The sequence below is a fragment of the Dromiciops gliroides genome, chromosome 3 (assembly GCF_019393635.1).
Source record: "Dromiciops gliroides isolate mDroGli1 chromosome 3, mDroGli1.pri, whole genome shotgun sequence".
In the NCBI taxonomy this organism is placed as follows: Eukaryota; Metazoa; Chordata; class Mammalia; order Microbiotheria; family Microbiotheriidae; genus Dromiciops; species Dromiciops gliroides.
Window position 1 is genome coordinate 604,681,699 of NC_057863.1, and position 15,879 is coordinate 604,697,577.

General features: G+C 39.7%; 1 protein-coding gene across 1 annotated transcript in view; it reads right to left on the minus strand.

The window, feature by feature from the left end:
• Nucleotides 1-15,879, minus strand: part of STX12 (syntaxin 12) — a 32,079-nt gene that overhangs the window by 12,664 nt on the left and 3,536 nt on the right. The window contains exons 2-3 of the mRNA XM_043996287.1: nucleotides 8,583-8,652; nucleotides 1,662-1,761 (exon numbers count right to left, since the gene is read on the minus strand). Of these exons, the coding sequence (XP_043852222.1) occupies nucleotides 1,662-1,761; nucleotides 8,583-8,652 (170 nt within the window). The remainder of the gene's footprint in view (nucleotides 1-1,661; nucleotides 1,762-8,582; nucleotides 8,653-15,879) is intronic.

The following is a 15,879-nucleotide window of genomic DNA, read 5'->3' on the forward strand; positions in this document are numbered from 1 at the left end:
GGTCTTCCTGAATTCAGGGCTGGTGCTTTATCCACTGCACCACCTAGCTGCCCGATCCTTAGATTTCTAGAATCTAGCATCATGTTTTTATACATATAGGTGCTTAATCACTGAATTATAGTTTGAGAGCTAGGAGAGGCCTTAGAGATCACCTAGTCCAACCTTCTCATTTTATTGAGGAGGAAAGTGAGTTGTGCAAGGGATCACCCAGGTGAATGGCAGACCCAAGAATCATTTGCTAAATTAATCACCTTTGTATCCTGTGTGTGCAATACTTATTGGACTAAGTTTTTCTATTTAAGATAGATGGAAACTGATCTGTTGGAAAATAATTATTAATAATTGATTTCTTGGAGGACCCAGAGATCACTTTCTCAAGTCCACCCCCCACCCCACCCCCTGCCGAAAGTCCAGTTCTCTTTGAGAAACTTCATCAAATCTCATCTGGGATAAACCCAAGGGAACAAAAGGAATGGTCTAGATGGGTGAAGGACTGTTGGGATTAAACCACACCTGGATAATGGACTTTACCTTGAGCAACTTCAGTGAGGGTCTTTTGCATTCTTTTCCTTGATGCCATCAGAAAAGTTTCATTTTAATGTAGACCACCTTCATGTCATGTCAACCAATAGAGTTGAATGATGCCAACCAATTACATTTGTTTGATGTATAATGACCCAATTAGCTTTTACCGATGTATAATGAATGACCCACCTCTATCAAAAAAGTATAAAAACCCTTGGTAAACACCATGCCAGGGCTTCTGGGGCATCTTCTGAGCTTCTCTCTTGGTTCTCTGGGAGACAGCATGGGCCTTCTGGGGCTTTTCTACTGCTCATACTAACTGACATGCGGAAGCTCTCTCCCTGCCTTCTCTACCACATGGCCTGAGATCATGAGAAGTTAGGGAGGCACGTGGTCAATCCTTTTCTGGTATAATATCAATAAACTAATATATGCTTACTCCAAGCAGGTGTCTATAGAAATTATTTTCAAAAACACATATTCCGATTCAATCACAGTATCAACAAACATTTAATGAACACCTATTACTTCTTGACTCCAAGGAGTCTATGCTCTTTTCAAAAAAAAAAATATATATATATATACACATTCTAAAATAATAATGATGATGATTCAATGGAAGATATGGTTAAATGTCATATGAGAAGTACACAAGAGGGCTTGTGGGTCATGGGCATTAAAGAAGACTTGGTGGACAAGGTAGAGTTTAAGCTGGGCCTTGAAGAGCAAAGCAGGATTTTAAGTGGGATGAATGAGCAAATCCAGGACAGGTGAATATTGTGAACCAAGGCACAAAAGCAGAAAAGCACACAGTCCATGTGCCAGGCAATAAGCCTCAATAAGCTATTTTGTGGAAAGTCTTAAAAGACCTCAAAAAAAAAAAGGTATATCTGAAAGAGTAATCCCCTTTCCTTATTTACCGTCGTCCACTGGGCTGTCCAGAGAACAATGACTCCTTCGGGGTAGGGAAGGAAGGAGAAGGGGGATACTATGTAAAGAATGCTATCTTGGAGAATAAATCTGACCTTGCTCTGCAAATAGACAACCGTTAAACATTCACCAGAGGATTTAGCAAGATTTTCTTCCATCTAAAATCCTTCAGAATAATCTTTCCTCTAAATGGGGAAAACACCAACCTGTTCAGAAGCAGACAGAGGGAGCGGCAATGATCCCAGCTCTTTCAAGCATTCATTTGTCTCCTTAGCAAGCTGATTTGTGGAATGTTGCAGTTGTTGTCTAAGAGAGAAAGGACACTTTTAAAAATGTCATTATTTCCCAGAGGGCTTTTAGAGACTGGATCATTTTATTCCACAACTGAGGGAAAGGACACTTGAAGGGCAAGGATGAGAATGAGCTTCTGGTCTTCGACAGAATGGAAGCAATGTTGCCAAGGTAATTTTCCTTCCAAGTACACGGCAAAGCAGCATCTGAAGAGTAGTAGGGACCTAATTCGATGAGGCTTTCGGGAGAGACTACAAACTAAAATGTTAACTATTTTAGCAGAAAGATACACAAAAACATGAGTGAATACTGAACAGAGAACAGCTATTCTTTGTCATTCTAGAATGTGGCTGTCTGTTTTGACAGGTGCGGGAGAAGAGCAATTTATGCTCCTTCTAAAATCTGATCAGCTGAGCTATTCTCAAAGCTTTTGAGTAGGACATACACAAAGTTCTGCATGCCTGGTATTGGTCACAGTCCGCTGACTACAGGCAGAATCTCAGGCAGATACTTGAATAAAATGTGAAATAGATAGCACAGTTCTCTTACCCTTAAAGACCTCTTTCTAGAATCATGCCTTGCCCTTTTTTGCGTATTTCTGGCTTCGGCCTTGGCTCCATACTTGCTTCTGGTTCTGGGTTGGTTCAACCTGAGGCTCCATATCCATTTCTACTTCCAATCCTGCCTAGCTCTTCTTCCCTCCTAACTAACACAAGATATCCCATGTAGTTGGGGTGGGGAGGGGCAGAACTTTCAAGGGGGTGGGGAATGGAATGAACGAAAGAGTAAAGGAAAGGTGATCTGTGAGATGAGATTGGACCAACTATGGTAGGGGAGGAAGAGGAAACAGGAGATAAATTCCTTTTCTTTATGGTCTCCTTTCTGCCCTCTTTTTAGAGATTTCTACAAGAATGGTAGGCCCATGTATTTCCTTTTATGTTTTAGTTTTAACTTAATTATTTTTTCAATTAACAAGCATTTATTTTTTTCTCCCTCCCCCTTCACCACAACTGAACAACAACAACAAAAAAAAGAAGAAAATCCTTGTAGCAAATATGTAGAGTCAAGTAAAGCTAATTCCCATATTGGCCCATGTGATTCCAATTTATTACATGTTGTCACTAAAAGGAGGCTTCCAGACCAGAGGAATTAACTGAAAGGGAACTGACAAGTCCCAGTTTCCTAAAAGTGGTCCATCACATAGCTATTTAGTGACTTCTGCAAGGAAGTTCAAATACATCAAAAGCATTTTCTCATGTTCTGAATAAAATGAGAGGAAGTATGAAAAATATTTTAGAGATGGGAAAATTGCGGTTCCAAAAGCAGAAATGGAGTCAAAACAAAGTGATTAAAAGAACCCAGGAATTCACCATGCCAAACCACTGTTCTTTCTTTTGTCTGTTTTTTTCTTTTAGAAATTGATGCCTTTTGTTTTTGTTTTACACCGCAGTTATTTCCCAATATAATTCTTTACTCCCCACTGATCTTTCCTTCAAAGAAACAAAGAAATACAGTTAGGCATAACCCAGTAATCATCAAACAAAGCAACTAAGTCTGTTTTTGTTTTTGTTTTTTTGAGAGGCAATAGGGCTTATGTGACTTGCCCAGGGTCACACAGCTAATAAGTGTTAAGTGTCTGAGGCCGGCTTTGAACTCAGGTACTCCTGAATCCAGGGCCGGTGCTTTCCCCACTGCGCCACCAAGCTGCCCCCTTGTTTTTTTTTTTGTTTTTTCAAAGCAACTGTGAAGGGCTAAAATTCTAGCTAGTCTGTCTAAAATGTCTAATGAGTGGTCGCCAATAAATTATAAGCTTTAGCAAGAGTTAGGCTTTTAAGCATTTATTAAGGAGAATAAGAATTTGGTAAAGAGAGAGAGAAAGGCCTAGATTCCTATCTATTAAAGGGAGAGCACATTTCTAGCTCCCTTCTCCACCAGAGTCCAGAGGAAAGAGCCCGAGAGCGAGTGCCAGTCTCTTCCTTCCTCCTCCCACTAGCCTGCGTCACTTCCTGACGCCAAAGAAAAGACTCCTGGTCTTGCCCTCAAAGACCTTCGCTTCATGGGCGGAACTCTTCTACAGTAAGTCTCCAGCAGGTGGTGTCATTCCAATCGTTACACAACTAAGTCTGACAACATATGCTATATGGTATTCTCTCTACCAAGAAAAGGGGAATGGGTATATTACATACTCTGTTCTCTGGAATACAATTTGTTTACTGAAATTGAACTACAGTCAACTGTCTTTTAGTGATGTACTCTGTATTACTGTGGTCATTCCACTTTTGTTTCCCACTACATCTATTCTAGTACCTTTATATCATTTCAGTTATTTTGATGGATTGTGATCTCATTGATGTGGCTTTTGATTACAAGACAGATGGTCATCCATCCACACTTTCTCACCCTGATCAACTCACACCCTCATCTTCCTAGAAATCCTCCACGTAGCGTACAGGAGGACTTTGTATCCTATATACCTTTCAGTCAACTAACTCCATGCCAGTAAAGATGTGGTCTGCTACAGACTATCATTTGTGAAAGACACCCTGTTCCTTTAAAAAAAATAAATAAATAAAAACAGGGGGCAGCTAAGTGGTGAAGTGGATAAAGCACCGGCCCTGAATTCAAATCCAGCCTCAGACACTTGACACTTACTAGCTGTGTGACCCTGGGCAAGTCACTTATTGCCCTGCAAATAAACAAATAAATAAATGGATGAATGAATGAAAAGTAAATAAATGAAAAATAAAAACAGCACTTGATGTGTGTGTATATTACTCCAAGATTTTGTAGAGATTGGAAAGTAGGCACACAGATCAGCAATTAGCAATGACTTATCGGTTGCCTCTTTTTGGTAATGTCAGATATTTTTCCTAATCCTTTGGTATCTTCCTTCTTTCAACTATCTCAAGACTCAATCCTTCAAACTTGTATCACTTCCAGCATGGACCTCCTCTGTGCAGACTTGATCCCTTCAATTTTAGTGCTAGTTCATGTTTAACATGATTCTAATGTATAACCTATATCAAACTGCTTACTGGCTTTGGGAGTAGGGAGTGAAAGGAACGTGGGAGAAAAATTTGGAACTCAAAAAACATCTTTTCATGTAATTGAGAAAAATCAAAATAAATTCAAAACTATTTTAGTGCTATTTCTACTTCAATCAATCACTCGACTTACATGATTAAGCACCATACCGGGGATATCCCCCCCAAAAACAAAGAAAAAGCAGTCCTCATGGGGCACATCAAGGACTGTCATGTTTCAAGTCCAAAAGCGGTGGTTCTATTACCACTTATGGAAAAAAAAAAAGGATTTCTGATAGAATTGTTGACACTCCCGCACCCCCTTTTTTCAACTGATCACTGTCTTCCTTCCAGTTCCATCCTTAAATGCTCTTGGAATGATATGGCTTGGTTTGGTTCTTTACCAAGCTTTCTGTAAGCTTGTTTGTCCCTCCACTGCTTCACAAGGAAATACTGCTTGGGATTTTCCATCCTCCTCTAATGTAAGATGTTGAAAACAAGTTTACATTCAGTTTTGCCCTTGACTGCCATATCTCTTCTTTTGGCAAAGAGATCAAATGTTTGCTGGCTGAGAGGCTATTTCTAGGTTCTTGGTTCCTCTATTGTGACAGATTTATACTGGTTACACTATACCAACTAGTCTGTCCATTTTCCATGTTCAGAGCTGACACCTTGTTTAAATAAGAAGGAATGGTCTCAATTGTGTGTTATAACTACTTTTTTTTCTTTCTCCTAATTTAAGGGATTGATTTTGATCTTTGTTCTAATAAATTGACGACCTAACTGTACACAAGCGACTCCCACAAAGGTAAACTGGTGATTTGTCAACCATTAAAATATAAGCCATTTTGTTCTCTGTGATTTGGCATTCATCATTCCACTTCCCAACTGCAGTTTCAATTCCAAAGAACAAAGAGGCCCCCTCTCTGCTAAAACCACTTCTAATCTCATCACCAGGCTGTGCTTCCCTCAGCTTCCTCTCCCCTTGGGTTGCGCTTCTGGAGGGTGAAGGACCAGATTCATCTCAAAGCCTTCCTTTATAGAGGGCAGAAATTGGAATTCTAGCTCCTTCCATTTCCCATCTATAGCTGTGCCTGGTTTCAACTCTGTGGAATAAGAAGCTGAATGCCAATGCCCCTTCCCCTTGTTTCCTACAGGGAACGCCTGGTGTCCTGACCTGCCTTGATCTTTCCAGCTTCCTTTGGTGCATTATCTTCCCCCACTGGAAGACCCTTGAAGGCAGGGACTATCTTTCTTTTTCTTATTTACATCCCCAGGGCTTAGCACAGTGCTTGGCACAAAGTGGGTACATAATAAATGTTTATTGAATCAAAAATTGAATTGAATTGCATCCTGACTCTTCTAGAAGAAGGTATTCACAGTATAGAGGTGAGAAGCTTCTACAAGGCAATCCAAATGTCTTAATGCAAATTCTTTTTTTTTTTTTTAAGGTAGTCGGGGTTAAGTGACTTGCCCAGGGTCACACAGCTAGTAGTAAGTATCAAGTGTGTGAGACTGGATTTGAACTCAGGTCCTCCTGAATCCAGGGCTGGTGCTTTATCCACTGTGCCACCTAGCTGTCCCCCAGTTTTAAGTTCTTAAGATTTTTGGGACACCCTGTATATAATTTGGCCTCTCCCTTTCTAGTTCTTGTACCATGTTTTCCAACATGTTTTTTCTTCCTTATGCTCACCTCCACATGGAAGGCAGTGAGTTGTTTTTTGTTTTGTTTTGTTTTGTTTTGCAGGGCAATGGGGGTTAAGTGACTTGCCCAGGGTCACATAGCTAGTAAGTGTAAAGTGTCTGAGGCCAGATTTGAACTCAGGTCCTCCTGAATCCAGGGCTGGTGCTTTATCCACTGTGCCACCTAGCTGCCCCTAGGCAGCAAGTTTTAAAGTATACGAAGATTTAATCAATATGGTCTCATTGAGTTCTTCATAGATATCTTTCTATCTCTTTGTTCTCTGAAGCTGATGCTGAAGCATTGTTGTTGTTCAGTGATTTCAGTCATATCCTACTCTTTGTGACCCTATTGGGGGTTTTCTTGGCAAAGATCCTGGAGTGGTTTGTCATTTCTTCTTCCAGCTCATTTTACAGATGAGAAAACTGAGGTAAACAGGGTGAAGTGATTTGCCTAGGGTCACACAGCTATGACGTGTCTGAAGCCAGATTTGAATTCAGGAAGATGTGTCTTCCAGAGTCCAGGCGCACTGCTCCCTTTATTACTGTACAACCTAACTGCCCCACATTGCAGCATAAACTATTCTATTGATGGTCCTTTTGCAAATTCTATACAAGATGACCAAATGTCTCATGAAATATTTCCACAATGACAATTCTCTCTCTCTCTCTCTCTCTTTTTTTTTTTGGTGGAGCAATGAGGGTTAAATGTCTTGCCCAGGGTCACACAGATAGTAAGTGTCAAGTGTCTGAGACCGCATTTGAACTCAGGTCCTCCTGAATCCAGGGCTTTATCCACTGTGCCACCTAGCTGCCCCAACAATTATCTCTTACAGCAATCATGTACTCTTAACCCTCAACAACTCTTGCATAAGCTGTTACAACTAAGGCCAGCCTTGTCTCCCTGTTTTGAGTTTCACCCCTCTCTGATCCATCCTCCACGTAGCTACCACCAAACAGATAGTCCTAAAACAGTGCTAAATAATCCCATTCCTTATCTTTGCAAAAATCTTCTGTGACTCTAGTCTAACTAGCAAAATTCTCAGTTTGGCCTTTAGAATCCTTCACAATCTACCTTTCCAGGATGATTTCATATTACTCCCCTTCATATTTAGAGATCCTGCAGCTACATTAAGTTTTACAGATGGCCTAGAAAATGTGGCCCTTACTTAAAAGAAATAAATATTGTGATAATATTAGGAAATAGATTGTTTGGAATTGGTTTCCCATTATAGACTTTCATGAACGCTAACTACCAGTGAGATTCATTTCAATAAAGATCCTAACCTAATTACAATTTTGGGAGGGATGAGGCAATGGGAATTAAGTGACCTGCCCACAGTCACCCAACCAGTAAATATCTGAGCTCTATTCACTAAACCTAATTACCATTTGGGAATGCTAGGAAATCCCTTTCTGGCTTCCCCTAAAAGCTATGCTCAAGTGCTTCAAGAAGAAGGCAAGCTGGGGCAGCTAGGTGGCGCAGTGGATAGAGCACCGTCCCTGGAGTCAGGAGGACCTGAGTTCGAATTTGGCCTCAGACACTTAACACTTACTAGCTGTGTGACCCTGGGCAAGTCACTTAACCCCAATTGCCTCACTTAAAAAAAAAAAAGAAGAAGAAGAAGAAGAAGGCAAGCCAGATACTTGGGATTTTAGCCTTAGGGAAAGTTTATGACCTTCCACTGAAGTCCTACTCTATCACCATGGAAGTGACTTAAGATTCTTGAAGGCTGCTGGGGGATGATGAGAGAAGAGAAACTATAGCAAGTGCTATCAAGTTGGAAAGGCTTCAGTTTGGAGCCTATTGATGTATGTCTTGGACTAGGTACAAAGAGACCTGGCTATTAGGTGACTCGTCGGGGCAATTCACAAAGACAGTATTTATATAGTACTGAAGGTTTCTGGGTCTCCATCAATGGGATAAGTACCCACTACAGTGAAAATCACAGATCCTTGAAGTATAAAGCTCATGATAAACTAGCTTTAAGTTCTGCTGTTTTCTATACCAGATCCAGCTGTGAACTTAACCTTCCACAAGCTTTAATCCTGACCTCAAGAGCCTTGAGTTTCAATAAGCCCTGAAGGACCAAGGGGCCTCAGAAGCCTTAGTCTTCTTCTATAGCTACTCACATATTTTCCTGCAGTTTGCTGGAATCTTGCTTAGTTCCCAGTTGGCTCATCAAATTCTTGATCTGAACAGCTGGGAAAAAAGAAAAAGAGAAATATTTTTAATGAGATGATGGGTAAAGGAAGAAACTGCATTCATCACAGATGCCCTATACTTCTCTTACTTATCTCTTCATACCTTCCCAATACTTACCTATGAGGAAGCATGTTGGGATCAAAACCTGGGAAAATCTATTCTATCCCAAAGTAACGACAAGGTAGCATATATTGTTGGACTATTTTTTTTCTGGAGTCCAACAGCACAAAACTGGTGGAACCCTTCCACGCTTCATCGTGGTGTCATGGTGTTTTTGCATTCTCCAAGGTTCTGTAAGTGAAGGATAAACCATGGCAGGCCCCACTCAAACTAAAATGGCTTTTTGGCTTTCCACTACAGGCCCATTTGACAGGCTGCTTGTCTGTCATCCAAGGACCAGTGCAGCTAACTTCAGGAGAGGCTCATCACTCAGTTGGCAACAGGATAATGAAATTTTTGCCACAGTAACTCTCAAAGACAATTTCCTGAGTTGTAGAGAGGTTGTAATCTGACAGATGGTACGGGAGTATCCATACCAACAAAAGCACGGATTCTGAAAAATGGCAGCATCTTAAAGTATAATATAGTGACGGCTGGCCAAGATATGAGAACAGTTGGAAAGAAAAATTTCTGCTCAGATCAATCACATTTATCTTCATGCTACGATACAACTCTAGATCATTGTTAAAAATTTGACTCAACTCCAGGTGGCTTAAAGGGCGATTTGTGGGAGTGGTTGGAGGAAAGCAGAATTGAATGCAACAAATTGAGCTATGTAGCACAATGGATAGTGCTGGTGGACCTAGAGTCAGGAAGGTTCAAATCCTGCCTCTGACACTTATTACCTATGTGACCCTGGGAAAGTCACTTATTCTGTCTGCCTTAATTTCCTCATTTGTAAAATTGGGATACTGATAGCATCTACCTACTAGAGCTGTTGTGAAGATCAAATAAGATAATACTTTAAAGTGCTTTGCTAACCTTAAATATAAATGCCATGAATATAAATATATGTATATATAAATGTATGAATTAAATTCAAAATGCTGCTGTTACAAATTCATTTTATAGTTCAATACCCTTCAAATTTATAGAATTTGGGGTCACCGTGCCACTGATTATGCCTGATGCTGTCATTGAGCTGAAGTGCCCAGATCCCTTCTGCCACCAAAACCAGGCTAATAAATATATATTAACAAACTATACTTTTCTATGGTCAAAGAAAATGTTACTTAGAAGAGTAACAACAGCTCCCTCTACAAAGTTCTACTTTGGAGGCCATGCTAGTAGTGCATGCAAGCTCTGACAGTTTCTATAATAAGCTGAAAAGTCTTTGAAGATGATCCCGTGGCCCAAGACCAAGACAGGCAAAAACAAGAACGATCATCACCACCAGCAGGCTAACCACCACCGATGAATTATTTGGCCGTTGTAACTCATGAAATAGGCAAAGGATAAAAAATGACTCTTGGTTCTGTGTGGCTTTTTTCCATTTCTGCAGTCAAGATGACAGAAAAGAACCAGTTGTTTTAAAGAGTCCATGATATTTCACTGCTGATGCTCAATGTTGAAATGTTTGTCCAATGACTGATTCCTTACTGGAGGAGTTCCCATGATCACATTGCCATCCTTGCTCTCAATGAAAGAATAAGGCTTACAGAAGCAAAGAGCAAGGACAGGGGCCAGAAAAAGGAGCTGATGAGATTGCTTTCATTGTGCTCCCAAAGGCATGAAGAACCAGACTTTCACAGGTCATTTGTTCATCACAGGTAGTACCCAGGATGAAGGAGAGAAACTAATAGAAGTTTGACAAGATATAAAGCAACATATACTTTGGTACTTGGTAAATTCAACTGAAGGAAGTAGTGGAAAATACTGTTCAAAATTAAGAAATGAAAGTGGTTTAGTAACTGATAATGCTACCTAAATGCAAATATAAACAAAACGGTACAGAAGATTCTTTATATAACCCTCTTTCCTTCCTTACCCAGTGAGCCATCCCTTGTAATAAAGATTAAAAGAGAAAGAAAAAAAAAATCAGTTTAGCAAAACTAGCCAACCTCAACCACAGCTTCCAGTAGATGCAAATTCTACCCATAGCCCCCCACTTCCACAACAAAAAGAGAGAGATACATTTTCTTAACTCTGGAGCCACACTGAGTTATCATAATCTCATTTGTTTCTTTTTGTTCTTTCCATCTACATTGTTGTAGAAATTGTGTATAGTTTTTTTTGGGGGGGGGCAATGGGGGTTAAGTGACTTGCCCAGGGTCACACAGCTACTAAGTGTCAAGTGTCTGAGGCCACATTTGAACTCAGGTCTTCCTGAATCCAGGGCTGGTGCTTTATCCACTGCGCCACCTAGCTTTCCCCATGTGTATACAGTTTCTTGGGTTCTGTTTGTTTCTTGAAAAATCAGTAATACGTCTTTTATGGCTTCTCTGAATTCTCCCTATTTATTATGTGGAGCAATTTTTCATATTGTTGATAGTTAACAATTCTTTTTTTTTTTTTTTTTAGTGAGGCAATTGGGGTTAAGTGACTTGCCCAGGGTCACATAGCTAGTAAGTGTTAAGTGTCTGAGGCCGGATTTGAACTCAGGAACTCCTGACTCCAGGTCCTGTGTTCTATCCACTGCGCCACCTAGCTGCCCCCACAATTCTTTTTAAAGTTGTTCGTATCCCAGGGGCTAGCTGTGTGACCCTGGGCAAGTCACTTAACCCCAATTGCCTCACCCCCCCAAAAAAAAGTTGTTCGTATCCCTTCACTAATTACATATTGGGAAATGGTTCGTAAGATTTTATTGAAATGAGACAGAGTAGACATACAGGTTGGTAGTTGTGAACATCTTTCTCAATCAACTTTTTTTTGGTAACAGTATCACCCATGATCACTAATAATATCTCCAATGACCCATTTAAGAGGGAATCTTCTCTTTGAGATATATTGAAAATTAATATATGAATAGGAATTAATTATAAATTAATAATAGGAGCAGTTGAACAAATGTGATAAAAATGTAATGAAATATTACTTTATCATAAGAAACAATGAATATGAAAGAGATTGGAAGATTTGTACAAACTGATAAACAGTGAAGTAAGGAGAACAAAGAAAATAATGCATATAATGACTACAATAAAGTCAATGAGATGAAGACAAAATTGAATACTATGTAATTGTATTGACTAATACTAGTCCCATGGAATGGATGAGGAAATGCACCTTTCTTCTTCTTCCAACCCTGCCTATAGGCAGCACCTGACCTGGAGTCAGGAAGACCTGAGTTCAATGGGACTTCAGATACTTATTAGCTGTGTAATTCTGGAAAAGCCACTTCACCTCTATGTGCCTCGTTTCCTCAACTATAAAATGGGAATAATAACAGTATTTACCTTCTAGGGCTGTTGGGAGGACTGAACGAGATACTATTTGTAAAACACTAGGCAAATTGCCAGGTACAGAGTAGAGCTTAACAAATGAATGTTTCCTTCCCTTCGCTAAAGAGTTGAAAGACTATGGGTCTGGTCACTGCTGTTTGTTGGTTTGGCTTAACTGCTTTTCTTTGCTACAAGGGAAGACTCCTAATTGGGGGTGTGAAGGGATACAGAGAGGAAGGAGTATACTTGGAAATGAATAGGATTAAAAATGTTTTTTTTAAAAAAGAGAAATAAATGACTGATTACACGTGACCAAAAACCAAAATCTCAAACTATGAGAATGGTCTATCCAGTGTAACGGTATCCTTGATGAAATCATAAGAAAGGTAAAATCATTTTTACCACAGAACACACCTTCAAAATCTCAGGTGATAGAGAAGTACAGAAAACATGATACCTAATGCTTTTTATTATTTGTTGGTTATGAAAAAGCAATGGACTTAAACAAAAAGCAGTCTCAAAGGCTCTCTTCCTCTAAGTGTCTTCTGTGACAGGTACAACCATGAAAATATAGAGGTCAATAAAGTGACCATTGAATGAGACATAAAATAGGACAGAGGCTCATCAAAGGGGTTCACTAGTACAATGGAGAATAATCTGGTCAGAATCCAAATAGGAGGGGGGTTTCTATAGATGGCAAGATTCTCTTGGTGTTCTTGTTTGACAACAACATTGTGCTGACTGACGGAAACCCTTTTCCATATCATGGGGCTTCTTCAATGAGGTCTATGGTCACTTTAAGGAGATCAGCCTAGCAATTTACACAGGAAAAAACCAAGTGAATGATGAATATAAATTGCCCAGATTATGATACCAAGTGGATAGGAAGCTCATTAGTACATAGAGCCTGGGCAGGCACTAGTGGAAAACAATTAGCCCCAAAATTGAATAGGAAAACCAGAATCAGCGGGAGCCCATATGAGAAACCGTGTAGTGCTTACAGTGAAACTGATATATGGCTTCAAGTTATTGAACACAACATGATTTTAGAAGAATCAAAATTACAGGTGTCGTAAAATGGTAATGGAAAGATTCATGGTGGGTGTATCATCAGCAATGACCTATATGCCAGAAGTGGCAAAAAGCATGTCAAGAACATTTTGTTTTGTTGTTCTGTCGTTTCAATCGTTTACACCTCTCCATGATCTCATTTGGGGTTTTCTTGGCAGAGATACTGGACTAGTTTGCCATTTCCTTCCCCAGCTCATTTTACAGATGAAGAAACTGAGGCAACCAGAGTTAAAGGACTTGCCCAGAGTCATATAGCTAGCGTCTGACTCTGAATCTAAACTTGGATCTTCCAGGCTCCAGACCCAATGTTCTATCCACTGTACCACCTAGCTGCCCACATTAAGAACATACATAACTCTAAAAAAGGAGGCATGTGCTCAATATAGCAAGGGATTTCAGACCAACAGCCCAAGTGCGGCTCTGATATCTGCAAAGTATTAAAGAAACAAAAGAGGGCTTCCAAAACACTGGACAAGAAAATCTGTTTAGTACTGATGGAAAGGTACAATCATCTCTAGAGTATGGAAAAGTGAAGAATGGTTACAAGCAGCACAGACAAGGGAGAAGTTATTCCACCCAGAGATAGCCACTGCTGCAGTCAAGCAAAGAGTGGCTGACCTTTCAATCAAAATCTTGAGATTTACAAAGTGCTTTCCTTGCAATTTCCCTCTGAGGTGTGTGAGGTTGTCCCCATTTTATAGATGGGGAGACTGGCAGTAGACTGAAGTCTGGACTTGGCATCAGGAAGATTAGGTTCAAATTCCACCCCTGACATATTCACTCCATTTGTCTGAACCACAGCTTCCTCATCAATAATAATGAGTAGGAGTTACACTTCACATGGTTGAATCTTCCCATCAAGAAAGCAGGCTTTCTTCAGAGACCAAGGAAGACATGTGACTAGGTCCACATGGTTTATAATAACTTAACATGTTGAGTACACTGGGATGCATGACTTTATTGTTTGGAGATTCTATAGAACTGGGAGAAGATGAAAACAATATTTAGCAACTCTGCATGTTCTCAGTAAGAACATCTGGGTATAGAGTTCTTTTTCATCTTGGGTTTTTCTAGATTCCTTTCTTGAAACTAGGGTAGGTTTAGATGATTTTGCTGTTCATTCAACGTTTTTAAATGCCTATCTGTACAAAGGATAATGCTAGGGTCTTTATGTAGAGAAGAATGCAGAGGATCCCTAACTAGTTGGGATGAAAGAACTCATCCTCCTTTGACATACATCATCCATCCATCCAACATTTATTAAGTGCCTACTATGTGCCAGAAGAGCAGAAAAGGAAGAGGTAGCTAGGTCAGGAAGGGTTTGAATGCCAGAGTATTTTGTATTTGCTCCTGAAGACAACAGGGACTCACTGCTATTTACTGAGTAGGGAGTTGACACAATCAGACTCTTGAGAAATAGCTAGAGTAAATACTTGCCCATATTAAGCCCCAAGAATGGACAAGACTTGATCAGAACCCAACTACTTAGAACCTTCAGTTGAGCGTGTCTCTTGCTATCTTTTCAGTTCTGACACATCTATGGTCCAGGCTTAACTGCTGTTTCTCACCCATGGAGCTCCATCTACCCTCTGCCATTCACAATGCCAGTAATGCTCTCCCATCTCACTTCTGCCTCTTAGAATCTCCGGCTCAGCTCAAGGGGTCCTCTTCTGTGAGAGGCCTTTCCTGTGTCCCCAGAAGCTAGTGACTCCCCTTCTAATGTGCATACATCTTGTAAACACCTATATATGTAGATGTTGCCTTGCCCATCAGAATGCAAGCTCTTTTAGGGAAAGAGTTGTTTCTGCTATTTTTAAAAATTTGCTAATTTTTTACGCTTTAATTTTTTTATTTAATTTTAATTTTGCTTTGGTACAGTGCTTAGCTTATAGTAAGCCCTAATAAAATGCTTGTTGATTGATTAATCTGCAGTAAATCAGAAAATTTTAAAAGTTACAAATATTCTCCACCCAACTGAAAGCCTTGGGCAGGATGTTTTACACTGGATTTACTTATTACAAGCTAATGGTCAGGACTTCCTGTTTAAAAAAAAAAAAAAGACAAACCTCCGATTATCAGAAATCAGATGATCCCAAACAATCCTGTGACAGGATTTCCTATTTTAAAAAAGCCCTGATAATCAGAAACCAGATGGTCCAAACCAAGTTCCTCAGTTGTGCTGCATTCCTTTTAGAGACATTTATGTGTATTTTGGGGATGAGGACATCTTAACTTCCTCTATCACCAACATCTCATTCAAAGCAAGAACTGGCTAAAATTTTTTGAAAGACTATAAGAATAAAATCACTAGGCAGTCTAACAACAGATTGATATATCAGTTTCATCATCTGTAAAATGAGATTAGATGATCTCTGAGAACATTTTCAGTTCTAACACCCTATGATTCCAACGAGGAGCTGTTCTAAAATGAATATATTTCCTATAATTCAACATCAGGGCTTCAGAGGATAACAGTCTCCAAATGAACTCTGATCCTTCCAAAACACAAAGTTCATTGATATGAAAGATAATGACATCAGGAGAGGAAAAACAGCTCTCCAGCATCTGAACCACCAGATGACTCAGTATCTTAAGAAAAAATTGAAGTACATTAGTCAGACTATGGAGACAAGAACATATGCGGTAATTATGACCCTGCAATTTCCCAAATATATGAGCATGGAAATTAAAATTGCATTTTCAGCTTCAAAAAACCTGCAATTAAAATTACTAGAAATAAAATTACCAGAAAAAAAAAAGATTTAACAATGTT